Source organism: Herpailurus yagouaroundi, unplaced genomic scaffold (assembly GCF_014898765.1).
Source record: "Herpailurus yagouaroundi ecotype Mexico unplaced genomic scaffold, PumYag 221, whole genome shotgun sequence".
NCBI lineage: Eukaryota > Metazoa > Chordata > Mammalia > Carnivora > Felidae > Herpailurus > Herpailurus yagouaroundi.
Window position 1 is genome coordinate 12356807 of NW_024412452.1, and position 17843 is coordinate 12374649.

The following is a 17843-nucleotide window of genomic DNA, read 5'->3' on the forward strand; positions in this document are numbered from 1 at the left end:
TCTTAGGGGGCCTGGGTGGCTCAGCAGGATAAGTGTCCAACTCTTCGTTTTGGCTCAGGTCATGATCTCGTGTTTCATGAGTTTCAGGCCGGTGGCAGGCTCCAGCTGCTTGTGTGGAGCCTGCTTAGAATTCTTTCTCTCTCTTTCTCTCTCTTTCTCTCTCTCTCTCTCTCTCCCTCCCTCCCTCCCTCCCTCCCTCTCTCTCTCTCTCTGGTCCCCGCCAAATAAATAAATGAACTTAAAAAAACTGTTAAGTCTTAGGGCATGAATCAATTTCTGTGCATATCTGCTCATTTATAAACAAGGGTGGCAAATGCGATGATTACTTTACAGAACCCTTGTGAGAACATGATTGTGCTTTTGAGAAGTTACCATACAAATAAAACAATTATAGATATGCACAAAAATCAACTGAAATAGTTTACAAATTCACCCTTTATATCCAAATACAGACCCTAACCATTGCTCAAAAAGATTAATACCAATACTTATAAAGTATCACCTAACTAGTCATTTCTTAGTCAATCTCAAATTCTGACACACTGAGCCCCAAAGAGCCCTTACGTATTTCTTTCACTATCCCTATATTATAACAGGTCAATCCACTTTATTACTTCTGGCTGGGTTATCAGAACTTAAGGGAGAAAAAATGTAGAATTAATTTCCAACAGTTAAGGAGTGGCTAAGCAGCTTTAACACCCATTCCCCCCAAGTCTCCACCAAAACTCCCATAAACTCACTCTCAAAGCAGTATCGAACTGTTGAGTAAATAAATGCATCCTTAAAACAAGACTTCCAGCTTCCTGACCCACTCAGATTATTGCTTTGAAGAAACTATTCTATGAAAATTCTGGCTCTGCCACTAACAATGGTATTTCCCAACTGTAACCTGCTTCCTTTCTACCATTATAGAGAAGATAATTTAATACACTGATCTCTATCCATTTAAAAAGATGACCCTAAACTAACCAACATTTAATAGAAAGGAGAACTAGAGAGGATAATAATAGAAGAGAAAAAAATAATTAAAACCCACTATAGTCCATAAAAACTGAAAACATAATTTGCTGTTATCAGAGTTATTTTACAAAAGAAAGTAAACCAGAGAGAAGACTTCAATAAAAAAGAGGGGAATTATCTCTAATATTCATCATGAGAAAGTTTCCCAATTATCTTATTTTACTAATTAGTACAAAGAAGGAGCATATCTACTAAATCTCTTTCTCAGAATTTCTAGGTGACTATAAATTTTAAAAAATTAGTATACACCCAGCAAATATTATGTCATATGAAATCCAAGATAAGTAATTTAAAGTTAACTAATATGTCTAGAGTTCTAGTAAAAAACATACCTGAAGATTTATTTACTTTGGTTCCAGATGTCTTAACTTGTCCAGTTTTGGCTAGTAAGAAAAATATATCAAAGACACATTACAAATAATATCACATAGATTTAGGAAAGACCTAACCTGGCAATGACTGAAAAAACACTGTAAGAAACATCCTTATACTCATCTTTGTATACTTGTGGAACTATATAGATAAATTGTGAGATATGGAGGTGATGAGAAAAAAGGCAAAGATTTCAATTTTAACTATATTAAATTGCCCTCCATGAAGTCTGTACCAACTGATATTCCCATCAAAAGCCCATGACAGTGGAGCTTCCATTACCACACATAGTAGATAAGTTATTAATCACTCAAAACTGAAATGGAAACTGGTATGGTTTAATTTTTATTTTTTTAAATAGGAGTCAAGTTGTGTTAATTTTCACATGTTGAATTCAACACTATATTTTTCTCTGTGATCTGCTATTCATAATATTCGCCAACTTATCTTTTGGGTTGTTGAGGTTTTTCTCATTATTTGTTAAGAGATCTTTATATATTAAGAAAATTCATCTGGGGGCGCCTGGGTGGCTCAATTGGTTAAGCATCAGACTTCAGCTCAGGTCATAATCTCATGGTTCAGGAGTTTGGGCCCTGACATCAGGCTCTCTGCTGTCAGCATGGAACCTGCTTCAGATCATCTGTCTCCCGCTCTCTCTGCCCCTCTCCTGCTCATACTCGCAAGCACATGCTCTCTCTCTCTCAAAAATGAATAAATAAACATTAAAAAAAAGAAGAAGAAAATTCATCTGTATCATACAGGTAACAATTTTTTAGAAGTTATGCAAAATACTTAGGGAAAAATACTTTTTACATAATCAAATGTTTTCCTGATAGGGAAGGAAGTCCTCACTCTGAAATTAAAAAAAAAAAACAAAAAAAACTCCACATTTTCTTTCAATATTTTAATTACCACCTTATGTATCACACTAAATCTTTGATCCATCTACATTTTCCATTAAAGTACTTTACTTTTACAAAGTGGCTAGTTAACTTAATGAATAACTAATGAATAATTCCTTGCTAATTAAAAATATTATCATAATGATTTACTGATGCTCCATCTGATCTGGGGACTATTTCCAGATTCTTTCTGTACTACTGACCTTTTGTCTATTTGTGCAACTACATGAAACTATTTTGAAACTTTACCTTTGTAAGGTATTTTATCTGTAACTTTTAACAATGATTTTCTTTTCAGTTTTTCTTTCCTTTGTAATATATATTAATACATTAGTGCTAGTCTGTCCTAATCACTCTTCCTTTGCAGAATTTTCTCGTCCACTCTGTATTATTTATATATAAACAATTAGTTCATCAGGTTTAAAAATCTTAATGGCTGGGCGCACCTGGATCACTCAGTTAAGCATCCAACTCAATTTCGGCTCAGGTCGTGATCTCACATTTGTGAGATCAAGACCAGCATCAGGCTGGGAGCGCTGGGAGCACTGAGAGCACAGAGAGCACAGAGCCTGCTTGGTATTCTCTCTCCCCTCCCCTCTCCCCCCCAACAACATAGTAAACTTTAAAAGAAAATAAAAATCTTAATGGTTGTGTGACACCTATACTTGAATTTAAAAAAATCTTACTGGCGTTTTTACTGGGTTCGTAACATTTATTTTCTTTTAGGTTTATTTGTTTTGAGAGGGGGAGAGAGCACAAGTGGGGGAGGGCCAGGGAGACAGAGAATCTCAAGCAGGCTCCACACTGTCAGCATAGAGTCCAATGTAGGGCTCAAACCCACGAATCATGGGATCATGACCTGAGCAGAAATCAAAAGTAGGACACTCAACAGACTGAGCCATCCAGGCGCCCCATAACATTTATGTTCTAATATAAGAAAACAGGCACCTTATAATGCTGAAAGGCTTTCTATCAAAGAATAAACGGTTTTCTCACTTAATCATTATTTTATGCCATTCAGTGGTATTTTAAAATTTTCCTTTTGTATCTTTTGTACTTTTTATTATTGTAAATGGAACGTTTTATTAGATTACATGTAAGTGGTTATTCTTTCTACATAATAAAACAATTGAAACCTTATATTAATAAGGTGGCTAATTAGTGAGAGACAGAGCATGAGCAGAGGAGAGGCAGAAAGAGAGGGAGAGAATCCCAAGCCAACTCCATGCTCAGCTCACAGCCCACATCAGGCTCGATCTTGAGAACCAGGAGATCATGACTAGAGCCAAAATCAAGAGTTGGACACTTCACTAACTGAGCCACCCAGATGCCCCCTTTTTATTTTTTGCTTTTTAGATTTAACAGCATTTCAGTAGACTCTCTTAGGTTTTCCGTAATACATGCATATTTGCAAATAATAATGTTGTAACATACTCTCAAATTTTTACGCCTCTTGACTTTGCACTGGCTAGTGACTATTAGGGTTAAAACAATATTTATGTTAACTGATAGAACTGATGATAAGTATCCCTTCCTTTGTTCCCTTAATGGAGATATTTCTACTAGCCTCACTATTAAACATATGCTGCCTTTTGACTTGATGTATGTGTATGTTTATATGAATATGAGCAAAAGTATATACACACAAAACACTATCATATTAAGAAAGCAGTTGCCTACTTTAAGATTTTTTTTTGTTTGTTTGTTTGTTTTTTAAACGTTTTATTTATTTTTGAGACAGGGAGAGACAGAGCATGAACGGGGAGGGTCAGAGAGAGGGAGACACAGAATCTGAAACAGGCTCCAGGTTCTGAGCAGTCAGCACAGAGCCCGACGCGGGGCTCGAACTCACGGACAGTGAGATCGTGACCTGAGCCCAAGTCGGATGCTTAACCGACAGCCACCCAGGAGCCCCAAAATTTTTTTGTTTTTTGATGCTTAGGAGTGGATGTTGAATTCTACCAATATCGATCTCAGCATTTATCTTTCTCTATTTAATTTGGTGAGCTATTTTAACAGATCTCTTAATTTTGAAACACTTTTAAATTTCTGATGCGGTACCTTCTTGGGCATAGCATATTATTCACTTAATGTGCTCACAGCCTCTATATGCTAAAATTTTATTTAAAATTTTCATCAATACTCTTAAATGAAATTGTTCTGTAGTTTTAATTTATTATGATAGCTTTATCACACCATTTAAAAACATTTAATTTTGAGGGGCGCCTGGGTGGCTCAGTCGGTTAAGCATCTGACTTTGGCTCAGGCCATGATTTCATGGTTTGTGGGTTCGAGCCCCACGTTGGGCTCTGTGCTGACAGCCTGGGGCCTGGAGCCTGCTTCAGATTCTGTGTCTCCCTTTCTCTGCCCCTCCCCTGCTAGAACTCTCTCTCTCTCTCTCTCAAAAATAAATAAAACATTAAAAAAAGAAATTAAAAAAAACATTTAACTTTTTATTTGAAGACAACTGTAAATTCACAAGCAGTTGTAAGAAATAATACAGAAAGATCCCATACACCCTTCACCCAGTTTCCCCTGATGGTAATATCTGGCATAACTATATGCCAAATCACAAACAGTAAACGGACATTAATACAATTACCAACATTTTCCCAGTTCTACACATTCATTAATGTGTATTTAGTGCTATGAAATTCTGTCATATACATGTAGATTACTGTGACCAAGAGTTAGGATACAGAAAGCTCCATCACAAGGATCTTTCTTACCACCCACTTATAGAAATAGCCACCTGCCTCACTCCTCAATCTGACAACTGCAAATCTATTCTCTATGAGACCCATTTTTTTCATCATTCAGTGTAATTCCCCTGCAATCCATCCGAGTGCTGCACGTATCAATAGTTTGTTCCTTCTTATTGCTGAGTAGTATTCCATGCTACAGATACCTCACAATTTAACCATTCACCCACTGAAGGACTTTTGACTTATTTCCAGTTTTTGGCTATTACAAATAAAGATGCTTCTGACGAAATTCAGCTTCCATTCTTGACTAAAACCCTCAACAAAATAGGGACAGATGAAACATACCTCAACATCATAAAGGCCATATACAAAGATCCACAAGTAATGTCATCCTCAATGGAGAAAAACTGAGAAACTTTCCCCTACAGTCAGGAACAAGACAAGGATGTCCATGCTCACCACTGCTATTTAACATAGTACTGAAGTTTTAGCCTCAGCAATCAAGACAACCAAAAGAAATAAAAGGCATCCAAACCCACAAGGAAGAAGTCAAACTTTCACTATTTGCAGCTGACATGATACTCTAGAAAACCTGAAAGACTCCACCAAAAATTGCTAGAAATAATACATGAACTCAGCAAAGTTGCAAGATACAAAATCAATGTGCAGAAATCTGTTGTGTTTCCATACACCAATAACGAAGCAACAGGAAAAGCAATCAAGGAATCGACCCCATTTGCAACTGTACCAAAAATAGCAAGATACTTAGTAATAAACCTAACTAAAGAGGTAAAAGATCTATACTTTGAAAACTATAGAATACTTATGAGAGAAACTGAAGGGGACACAAAGAAATGGAAAAGCATTCCATGCATGCTCATGGACTGGAAGAACAAACATTGTTAAAATGTCTATACTACGGAAAACAATCTACACATTTATTGCAATCCCTATACAATACCACCAGTATTTTTTGCAGAGCTAGAACAAACAATCCTAAAATTTGTATGGAACCACAAAAGACCCCAAATAGCCAAAGCAATTCTGCAAAAGAGAAACAAAACTGGAAGCATCATGATTCCAGATTTCAAGCTATATTATCAAGCTGTAATCATCAAGACAGTATGGCACTTGCACACAAACAAACACAGATCAATGTAACAGAATAGAAAACCCAGAAATGGACGCACAACTATATGGTTAACTCATTTTTGACAAAGCCAGGAAGAATATCCAGTGGGAAAAAAAAGTCTCAGGGGCACCTGGGTGGCTCAGTCGGTTAAACGTCTGACTTAGGCTCAGCTCTTGATCTCACGGTTCTTGAGTTCAAGCCCCACATCAGGCTCTGTACTGACAGCTCAGAGCCTGGAGCCTGCTTCAGATTCTGTGTCTCCCTCTCTCTCTGCCCCTCCCCTGATCACAGTCTGTCTCTCTTTCATCTCTCTCAAAAAAATAAACATTAAAAAATTAAAAACAAAACAAAACAAAATCCAGTCTCTTCAACAAATGGTGTTGGAAAAAATGGACAGCAACGTGCAGAGGAATGAAACTGGACCACTTTCTTATACCATACACAAAAATAAATTCAAAATGGATGAAAGACCTGTGAGACAGAGAACCATCAAAATCCTAGAGGAGAAAACAGGTAGCAACCTCTTTGAACTTGGCCAAATTCTTACGAGTCATATTGCCGAAGGCAAGGGAAACAAAAGCAAACATGAACTACTGGGACTTCATCAAGATAAAAGGCTTCTGCACAGGGAAGGAAACAATCAAAACTAAAAGGCAGCCTACGGAATGGGAGAAGATATTACAAATGACCTATCTGATAAAGGGTTAGTATCCAAAATCTATAAAGAACTTATAAACTCGACACTCAAAAAGCAATACACAGTTAAGAAATGGGCAGAAGACATTAGAATAGACACTTTCCCAGAGAAGACATCCAGATGGCTAATAGACACAGGAAAAGATGCTCAACGTCACTCATCACCAGCGAAAACACAAATCAAAACCTAACAATGAGATACCACCTCACACCTGTCAGAATGGCTAAAAGTAACAACACAAGAAACAAATGTTGGCAAAGATGTGGAGAAAGGGGAACCCTTTTACACAGTTGGTGGGAATGCAAACTGGTGCAGCCACTCTGGAGAACAGTATGGAGGTTCCTCAAGAAACTAAAAATAGAACTACCCTATGACCCAGCAATTTTACTATTAGGTATTTACCCAAAGGATACAAAAATACAGATTCAAAGGAGCACATGCACCCCAACATTTATAGCAGCATTATCAACAAACCCAAACTATGAAGAGAGCACAAATGTCCATCCACTGATGAAAAGATAAAGATGTGGCGTGTGTGTGTACACGTATGTACACACACACTGGAATAATAGCCATCAAAAAGAATGAAATCTTGCCATTTGCAATGACCTGGATGGAGCTAGAATCAGAGAAAGACAAATAACATATAATTTCATTCATATGTGGAATTTAAGAATCAAAACAGATGAACATATGGGAAGGGGGTCAAAAAGAGAAGAGAGGGAAACAAGCCACAAGAGACTCTAAATGCTAGAGAGCAAATTAAGGGGTGATGGAGCATGGTGGGTAGATGGGCTAGAAGGGTGATGGATACTAAGGAGCGCACCTGTTGTGAGAAGTACTGGGTGTTGTATGGTAAGTGATAAATCGCTGAATTCTACTCCTAAAACCAATATTGCACTGTATGTTAATTAAATGCAGTTTATGAGTTTCAGCCCCGCATCTGGCTCTGTGCTGACAGCTTGGAGCCTGGAGCCTACTTTGGATTCTGTGTCTCCCTCTCTCATTGCCCCTCCCCTGCTCACGCTCTCTCACTCTCTCTCAAAAATAAATAAACATTAAAAAAAATTTTTTTTAAAAGATGCTAAAAATATTCACGCACAGGGTTTTGTGTGAAGAGGTCTTTTGTAAATGTAATTCATCCATGTGGTATAAATGCCCAAAGAGCATAACCACTGGGTGCTATCGTAAGCATATGTTTAGTTTTGTTAAGAACCTGCAATACTTGGGTACCTAACTGGTTCAGTCAGCAGGGAGTGCGGCTCTTGGTCTTGGGGTCATGAGTACAATCCCCATGTTGAGTACAGAGATTACTTAAATTCATTAACTTAAAAACAACTGCAATACTCTTTTCTGTACCATTTTAAATTCCCAATAGCAACTTACAACTTTCTCTACATCCTTAATAGCATTTTGTGTTACAATTTTGTCTAACCCTTCTGATAGGCATATAGTGTCTCTGTCAGCACTGATGTCCATATTAGCCTGCTTTTTCTTGTTTCCCTTCTCTCCGTCTCCAGTTTTAAAGATAGTTTTCCTTTCCTCTGAATGCCACAGGATAGCTGAAATCAAACTAGATTTACTGCTTCCTTAAAGGTTTGTGGAACTCCGATGTGGGAACTATTTGAATCGAGTGCTTTTATTGGGGAAATAAAGGATTGAAAGTCACTCTTTTTTTTTTTTTAATTTTAATTCCAATGTAGTTAACATCAAGTGTTGTATTAGTTTCAGGAATACAATATAGAAGTTCCATATAATATTCACGCCTGGGTGGCTCAGTTGGTTAGGCGTCTGACTTCAGCTCAGATCATGATCTCATGATTCGTGGGTTCAAGCCCCGTGTGGGGCTGTATTCACAGCTCAGGGCCTGGGGCCTGCTTCGGATTCTGTGACCCTCTCTCTCTGCCCCTCCCCACTTGTGCTCTGTCTGTCTCTCTCTCTCTCTCTCAAAAATAAACGTTAAAAAAGAAGAAAACAGGCTTAGGAAAAAAAAGGAGTTCCATATATTATTCACTGTTCACCAAGATAAGTGTACTCTTAATCCTTTTCACCTATTTCACCCCTCCCCCCATACACCTCTCCTCTGGTAACCATCTGCTTATTCTCTATAGTTAAGAGTTTGTTTTTTGGTTTGCCTCTTTTTTTCATTTGTTCATGTTTTATTTCCTAAAAGAAAAGTCATTTTCATCTAGGAATTGAAAAGCATAAAGAATAAGATACATTTACTAAAAACAAACAACTAAACCAATAAAACCTTACACAAAAAGCATCATTAAATCAAGGATGACAAACTAGAAAATTATGGCTATGTTTTCCCACGGGTTCAGCCGCAACAATATAAACTCAATTTCAGTGTGCCTGTATTCTTCCTCCTACAAATATTCCCTTACTCAGCCAAGTAAAAGAGATAGACTTAACAAACTACTAATACCACGTCACTCAATGTATCCAGTATTACTAGAAGGGAATTGGGAGCTTCTAACTGCCTAGGTGAGTCAGAGAAGGTATCACAAAGAAGTTATATCTGAGATGGGCCTTAAAAAATAAATTAGAATTTCCTCCACCTCCACCCTAAAAAAGGAGTCGTAATTAACTTTCTATCTTTAGTACCTTGCACAAGGCCTGGCACCTACTTAAGCAGGTATATAACAAGTGCTTAGTAAGTAAAGTGGAATTCAGACAATTCCAAACAAATGGACAGCACACAGGTGACAAGACACTGAAAAGTCATCTGGGACAAGTGTAAAGGGTCATTTATTCAACGCTGAAGAATTTGGGCTTTCCCCCGTGGATCACTAGAAGTGGAATGATCAGATCTGCCTTCAAGAGACTTCTGGGCATCAGTGTGAATAATGAAGTAGAGAGTGGAATATAAATACCAGTCAGGAGGCTACCTTCAAAATTCAAATGTGAAGCAATTAAAACAGTTACAGGTGTGATGCAGCAATAGTGAAAGACATAGTTTGAGGTAGATTTGCGAGAGAACTAGTTTGAATCAGCCACGGATTGGATGAAAAGAGGAAGAATGGTATTTAAGTTTGAACAGGGTTGGGTAGAAGAAAAAAGGACAGGGATAGGATTACTAACAGTTTCCACACTGGAGGATTAATGGTGACTGTTAGATGACACAAGAAAATGAGAGGAGTAAACTTAAGGGGATAGAGAGGTTTCTGTACATATGCAAAATGTCACTGGTCCTTAAACCTATATGAGAAGAAAAAAAACCAGGAAGACAAGTATGACATAAGAGGAACAGACATTTAGGGAAACAATTAAGGGACGATAAAAGAGCAATCAAAGGAAATGAAAAACAAGTTTTTATTCTCAGAGAGGCAGTTTAATATAGGTGAGAAACTTTGAAATCATACAGTTTTAGATCTGAATCCTAACTCTTCCATGTAACCCTGAATAAGTCATTTAAACTTAAATTATTTACTCTCTTAATCTGTTTTCTCATGTATAAAATGAGAAGGGTGATTTGAAAGATTAAGTGAGATAACATAAATTGCCTGGTATTAATTATCATAACCAATGGTAAGTTTCTTTTTCTTGTTTTCTGTCTTCTGGCACAGATTATGCCCCTTGGAAGATTCTTCTAATTAACAAATAATTACCAAATTCTACACAGTAAATTCTAACTCCAAATCAAACTAACCCTGGATCACCTATCACAGCTCTTCTCACTTTGTAAAGCACATTATTTAGTATTTATTATCTGTCACTTCAACTAATATGTAAGCTACTTGGAAATAGAGATCTTGCCTATTTGGTTCACTGACATATCCTAACACTTTAAAAAGTGCCTCCTATTACAAGCATATAGTAGGTGCTCGGTATTCTTACTTCTTTTTAGTTAGTGATGGGTAACAGTTCTGAAGTTTATCATTCTGATCAAATTACACTTTTGCTTCCTGACTTCTCTTCATCCTGATTTGTGCTTGTAATCAAAGTTCTCTTTAAAACTCCCATTATTAACTTGTCACTGTCCAATCTGACATTGCTGATCTCAAAAAAGGTACCATACACCCTCACCTTTCTCACCTGACATTTTCTCAGTCCTATTTACAGGCTCCTGTCTTTCTATAGTTATATTAGAAGGGAGGAAATACTTGGTTTGAAGCACTTCTCCCTCTACTCATTGCTTTTATGTGTTAGGACCACTCCTAAAATTTAGACCTCAATCTTGACAAATAATTTCTCAGGTATCCCACTTTTAACACCATGTGACTGGCTGACCTAGACAATATGTCCGATAGTCTTTGACAGATGAAATTTATCAACGTTGAAATGTGAGTTCATGGTTTTCCTCAAATTCAAAGAGACCAGTGCATCTAAATTTTCCTATTATAATCAATATTGCCACATCTTCTGGTAAAAACCACCTAGCCTAAAACCTTGAACATTTTAAATTATTTTAATTTTAAATTTTATCCACTAAAAAATTCTATATAATAAAAATTCAGATTTTACCACCCCACACCATTTTAATTAACATTATTACATCCAGTCCCTATTACCTTAAAGGGAATCCCAACTGTGTTTTCTCAACAGGATTTTTCAATCTTTCCATTTATCCAATCTATGTAACAATCTAGTGGTTTATTCTCTATGGCAATTTCCCAGAGTCTATACTAATTATTACTAGGTCTTACATAGAAAAAACGGGGAGTACCTTAGCCAAGCTTCATCAACAGTGGGTTAAACAAAGCTAAACAGGTTTCTTTCCTGCCCTGCAGGATTTAATAATGGGAACGTAGTCTATGAAATTTTTTTAAAGGGGGAAAAAAAAAAGAAAAAGCTATAATACAAACTTGACCCAAAGTATCTTCTAGGACTTAGTCTCTAACACACCATATTCTGAGAAATGCTATTAACAGGGTCAAACTGAAAAACTTCCCAACATGACTTTTCAAGGCTTTCTATAACAAAGTGATCCCCAATTGTTACTTTTGTTTTATCATCTCCCTAATTGAAGTAATCTTCTGCACCTCTCTATCCCTCCTTCCCCATACATATTACATATGAATTTCTGAATAGAAATCCAGAATACACTGTACACTGGCTTTTCTAAGAGATAACACACAAAAGAATTTAACTTTCTAAATATATTTTATGTCTATTTATTTTAGTTTTTCTGTCTCATCCTTCACTATCAAGCTATCTATTCTTACTAAAGTCAAGAGTGTTTGTTTCGGCAATAACTTCTTTCCAAACCTAAACAGACTGAGAAAATGCAGTTTATTGAAACTATATGCAAAATTCACTTAGCTAGATACATAATAAATATCTGCAATGTTTTCCTGAGTACAAAGAAACAACTTCAACACAGAAGTGTAGTGACATCAATTTGTTTGGTCTGTTTTGTTTACTTTTGCACTCTCAGCAAACTTTCAAAATCAAAGGAGACCAATCAAGCAATCTTAACGTATTTTTATGTTTTGTCTTATTGTTAGGAGATGGAAGGAGGTACTATGGTAGGTATTTTACATACACTACCTCACTGAATCTTTATGTACTAAATATTAACCACTAGCTTAATACAGAGACCAATATGGATCCCTTTCACTAAAGCACAATAAACAATGTTTTTCTACTATCATCTTGCAAGAAGTTTTTAGTAAACTGACAAAATATACTCATTTGGAGGAGTATTAAAAGTAACTTACCAGCAGCACCTGAAGTCACAGTATCAACAGCTTTGGAAGCATCTAGATCTTTTCTATTGAAAAGAAAAAAATTAGGCAAAGATTGAAATTTTAAGTTCTAAAACTTTTAAAGATGCAAAACTTATATCTAAAAAAGTTCAGGGATGCCTGGATGGCTCAGTAGGTAGAGCACGAGACTCCTAATCTCAGGGATGTGAGTTCAAGCCCCACACTGGTCACAGAACTTATTTACTTACATACCTATATACGTAAATATTTTAAAATTTAAAGTTTAATGTATTCATTTTGAACAATGTCCCATTTAAACTGGAGTCAGGGTAATAAAATATATTAAAAATGCAGTTGTATAAAAATTTTAATATTTTAATGCATATGCCCATTCATTCTAGCATTATAAAGTCATGGAATTACTTACTTTAAAGTAGATGCAGCTGTTTTCTTTGAATCTGATGCTTTTTTCTTCACCTCTTTGTTCTATGAAAAAGATTTTGAAAAAGAAAAAATTAGTTTTTTCCCCCAAATACAAAAGGCAATTTAGAAAGTACACAAGAGTACAAGAAATTTAACAAAAAACATTATTATGAAATTCAGATCAATTTAACATATATTTATTGAATTCTCACTAATTGCCAAGCACAATTTTAGGCACTGGAGAGTAGTGAATAAAACAAAGACCCCGCTCTCAAACGAGTTTAACTTCAAAGGGTAAGGAAAGAAAGACCATAAGGAAATTAAAAATATGTATATATCTGTTAGCAACAAGTGCTATGGAAAAAAAATAACAGAAGAGGGAAACAGAAGCTCTTGTTGAGGAATGAGAAGCTGTGCAACTTTCAATAAGTTATGCAAGTCGCAGTGAAAAGGTGATATATGAGCAAACACCTAAAGGAGATAAGACAGCAAGCGAATCCTTGTATTGAAAGCATTCCAGACAGAAGGAACAGAAACTGTAAAAGACTTTTGAGATCCATGCCTATTAGCTTAAGGAGTATAAAGGATGCTTGGGGTTGGAAGTAGAGGATATTTTAGTTATATGCACGTTGGGTTTCCTGAATGTATCCACCATGTCTTTCGTCTTCACCATTTTAAACTCTTTAATATTCACGAACAGACTTTAAGTTCCAAGAAGGGTGAAAGCACATCTGTCTTGGGGCGCCTGGGTGGCTCAGTCGGCTAAGCGCCTGACTCTTGATTTCGGCTTAGGCAATGATCTCACAGTTCCTGAGTTTGAACCCAGCATGGGGCTCCATGCTAACAACATGAAGGCTGCTTGGATTCTGTCTCTCCCTCTCTCTCTTTCCCTTCCCTGCTCATGCTAACATTTTTTTTTTTTTTAAAAGAAAGCACCTCTGTCTTGTCACCACTATATCTTCTGCAGATACCACAATGCCTGACACATAACAGATTTTTAAGAAATAGTTTTTCAATTAAAATGAAATCAAATTCTCATCTGAATTCTGATTGTATCTTTGGTTTTATCTCCTTGTTACTCATTAGAATTTTCTATAATGCTCAAACGACTGATCACTGTTTCCCAGCATTGCTTTTCATTTCCGTGCAATCTTCTTGGATCTTAGCTGACTGCTTGCTCTAGGTTTTAGAAGTCACGTCTCCATGAATTTTGCCAAAACATACTAAATTAAAAATTTTTAAGTCTTGTTGTTTTTGTTTTGTTTTTGCAGAGTTGAGCTGCAGCACTATTTCGTAGTTGCAATGGAAAATCTGATACTTTTTTCTAGATCAAGTGCTCCTGCTTCTTTAAAGAAAATTCTAGGAGTATGGACCACAATGGTCCATTTCTCTGGGGAAAAAAAACAATGCTTGCTTTCATCAGATTCTTGGTAGTGGCGGTGGAGAAAGTAGCTCAAAAATGTTTTAAGAATCAGTATTAAAGATTACACTGACTTGTAACTAAAGGTAATTAAGTTTGTTAGAGTTGTGCAGACTCATTTTAATCCTTCAAGTTTAAATATAGGGATGTGGGAAATTTTCATCTTTTCTGTATCATTTATTGATTCAAAGTAGCAAAATGGAGAGAATATTCTTTGAATCACAGCCAGAATCAAAGGCAGTCTTTAAATTTTTTTTTTCATGTTTATTTATTTCTGAGACAGAGAGAGACAGAGCATGAGAGGGGGAGGGGCAGAGAGAGAGGGAGACCCAGAATCGGAAGCAGGCTCCAGGCTCCAAGCTGTCAGCACAGAGCCCGACGTGGGGCTCGAACTCACAAACCGTGAGATCATGACCTGAGCCGAAGTGGGTCACTCAACCGACTGAGCCACCCAGGCGGCCCAGAATCAAAGGCAGTCTTAACCTGAAACGTCAAATGTGGACAGAAAACTTGTCTTGGTTTGACTATTCACGCCAAAAGTAAGATCTGGACCAAGAAAGCAATAGCACTGCCCTTCTTTTTCCTAGTTTGGGCTCCCAGCCTGTTTTTGGCTTGCTCTGGCAAGAAAGTTTGATTCTCCCCCTGTGGTAAAAGGCCAAGAAGGTTATCTATACACTTCCAATCTGAAAAAGCCATAGCTGGAATCCTGCATGGGATTTTCCTCCAGTCAATCCCTAGGAATGATGTTAGATTAGGACAGAAGAGTCATGAGTTAGCTTTGTAAGGCTCCTTCAATTCAGCACCACCCAAACTATATTTAGTTGAAGAAAAACAATATTTTTGACATGTAGAGTGCATATTTTCTAGTTTCTAGTGCTGATAGTTTCCCCTATTCATTACTATGAAAATCAGAATGGTAAATATGGTTGGGCTTTTCTTGGACCTCTGTTGTTACCTTACCAAACTTATCAAAAAGCTATCCAAGAGAATTATTTTAATCTTACTGAAATATTCTAATAACCTAGATGTATCCTTATTCGCCCATTTCCCCAGATTAAATTTTTCAGTATTAAATAAGACTGATCTCCCCAGTTTTCACAACTGAATGATCGGTCAGGTCTCATTTGAGAGTAAGAGCCATTTCTCCTTCCTATTCTCAAGTTTGCATATGTACCCAAAACCATTACTATTATTATAGTAGCCTGATTGACTAAATAAGTATTTTAACTGGACCTCATTGATTTTTTTCTCATCTTCCCTTTAATCAATCTGCTAAGCTTTCTTTCTTTCCCTTCTTCAGTCATTTGCCTAGTTCATTCTGCAGATCACTCCCAAATGAATCTAATCCATTTTGTGTCACAGCCCTGTTCAAAACCTGGAATAACATTTAACTGTCTTCAGGATAAAGTTTATGTTCTTAAATTATGCATGCAATTCTCACTTCTCACTCCACCTCTGCAACTAGAGGAAGTTATATGTCACTGTTCTGGTAAATCAATTGTCGATAAAAGTTGCTCAGGAACTTATTCTTTCAAAAAAAAAAAAAATCAAAACCCATATTGCTTTTGATTTTTATCCCTTTCTTTCTGCTTGGAAGATAAAAATGGTGCCAGAAGGTATGGCAATCATCTTCATCAACGGAGGATGAAAAGTACATGCTAAAGGTGGTGGATCAGAAAAACAAAAAAGCTGGGTTCCTGATGACACGGAGCTCCTGTACCAACCGTGTACCACCTACCTTCAGACTTTCTGTTATGAGATAAATAAACCTCTCATTTATTTCATAAACTACTGGTGAAATTTTCTGTTAGCGGAAAATATAAGAAATTCTAAGTAATAAAATTGGTAATAATTAAGGTTATCATAAAATTCATTATTCAAGATAGGACAATGGAAATAAAGAGATGGCATGTCACAGATGTAAACCAGGATCATGGGTTACTTAGTAAGTAATCAGAAAACATAAAATTAAAAAATATAGATGCTTTATCAAAAAGCAATTTAACTAGTATTTATGATATATACAAATAAATGTAAGAAATAAACTTAACACCCCCTCCAAAATGTACATTATGGAAACTTTACAAAAGAACATTAGGAAAAGAAACTAAATGAGGTCTAAATAAACAGAGACAAGCCATCTTTCTAAACAGAAATAGTTAGTATTATAATAATTTCAATACACAATACAGTATCAGTTAAACTCCCAAAAAGAGTTTTCAGAGAACTTAAACTGATTCTAAAACCAATACACAGGAGTAAATGTTCAAGATTAACTAAATTTAAATAAGGAACAAAGAAAAAAGATTCTATCAGAAAGACAGCAATTATATAAAATTATAATAACTGTAATAATAACTGAAATCATGTATTACTGGAACAGAAATAAACAGACTGAGCTAACAATAGTCTGAAACAGATCTATATATGCAGGGAAATTTATACACATAAAGATAGCTTTTGAAATCAATGAAGAACCAATTAGGTACAAATGGTGTTCCGCTAATTGGCTCTCCATTTTGGAAATAATGTTGATCCCAATAACACATTATACCACAATTTATACATTAAAATAATAATGGAAGCATATCTTCTTGGCATTGGTATAGAGAAGGTCTTCTAAAACAAGAGGAAAGCAAAAAAGCAAAAGCCATTAAGAGGGGAAAAAAATCAACGTTGAGTACACTGAAACTAAAAACTTCATATATGGATATACATATAAATAACACAGAGGAAGAAAATACATAGTACAAAATTAGTATCTAAAATCATTAACACCCCCAAATGAAATTTTTAAAGTTCATTTATTTTAAGAGACAGAGAAAGGGGCGCCTGGGTGGCGCAGTCGGTTAAACGTCCGACTTCAGCCAGGTCACGATCTCGCGGTCCGGGAGTTCGAGCCCCGTGTCAGGCTCTGGGCTGATGGCTCAGAGCCTGGAGCCTGTTTCCGATTCTGTGTCTCCCTCTCTCTCTGCCCCTCCCCCGTTCATGCTCTGTCTCCCTCTGTCCCAAAAATAAATAAACGTTGGAAAAAAAAAAAAAAAAGAGACAGAGAAAAAGATGGCGTGCAAGGGGGAGGGGCAGAGAGAGAGGGAGAGAGAAAGGAACCTAAGAAGGTGCCTCGCTGACAGTGCAGAGCCCAACACAGGGCTCGAACTCACAAACCATGAGATCATAAACTGAGCTGAAATCAAGGCAGACACTTAACTAACTGAGCCACCAAGGCGCCCCCAAACAAAACTTTTTAATAGTTTTTTAAAAAGTCTTTTAAAAAATACAACCTAAAAGACAGATGGGAACAGATATTCACAGCTCATTAAAATAGTAATTAATAGCTAATAATTATAATAGCTATAATTAATCTACATATACTAACATGGTTAGAGCTCCAAATCACTGATTGAAAAGTGCTACAAGGCCCCTATAAAGTAGGCATTCTTCAACAAATATAATAATCACATGAAAAGGATACTCGTGAACAAAGCAAAGCTTACTGAATATTTCTAAGTACTTTCACA

At 36.4% G+C, this 17843-nt stretch overlaps 1 protein-coding gene across 1 annotated transcript in view; it reads right to left on the reverse strand.

Annotated features, from left to right (window-relative positions):
* Positions 1-17843, reverse strand: part of ZNF638 (zinc finger protein 638) — a 136198-nt gene that overhangs the window by 35120 nt on the left and 83235 nt on the right. The window contains exons 9-11 of the mRNA XM_040458308.1: positions 12910-12968; positions 12495-12547; positions 1353-1403 (exon numbers count right to left, since the gene is read on the reverse strand). Coding sequence (XP_040314242.1) covers positions 1353-1403; positions 12495-12547; positions 12910-12968 — 163 coding nt within the window. The remainder of the gene's footprint in view (positions 1-1352; positions 1404-12494; positions 12548-12909; positions 12969-17843) is intronic.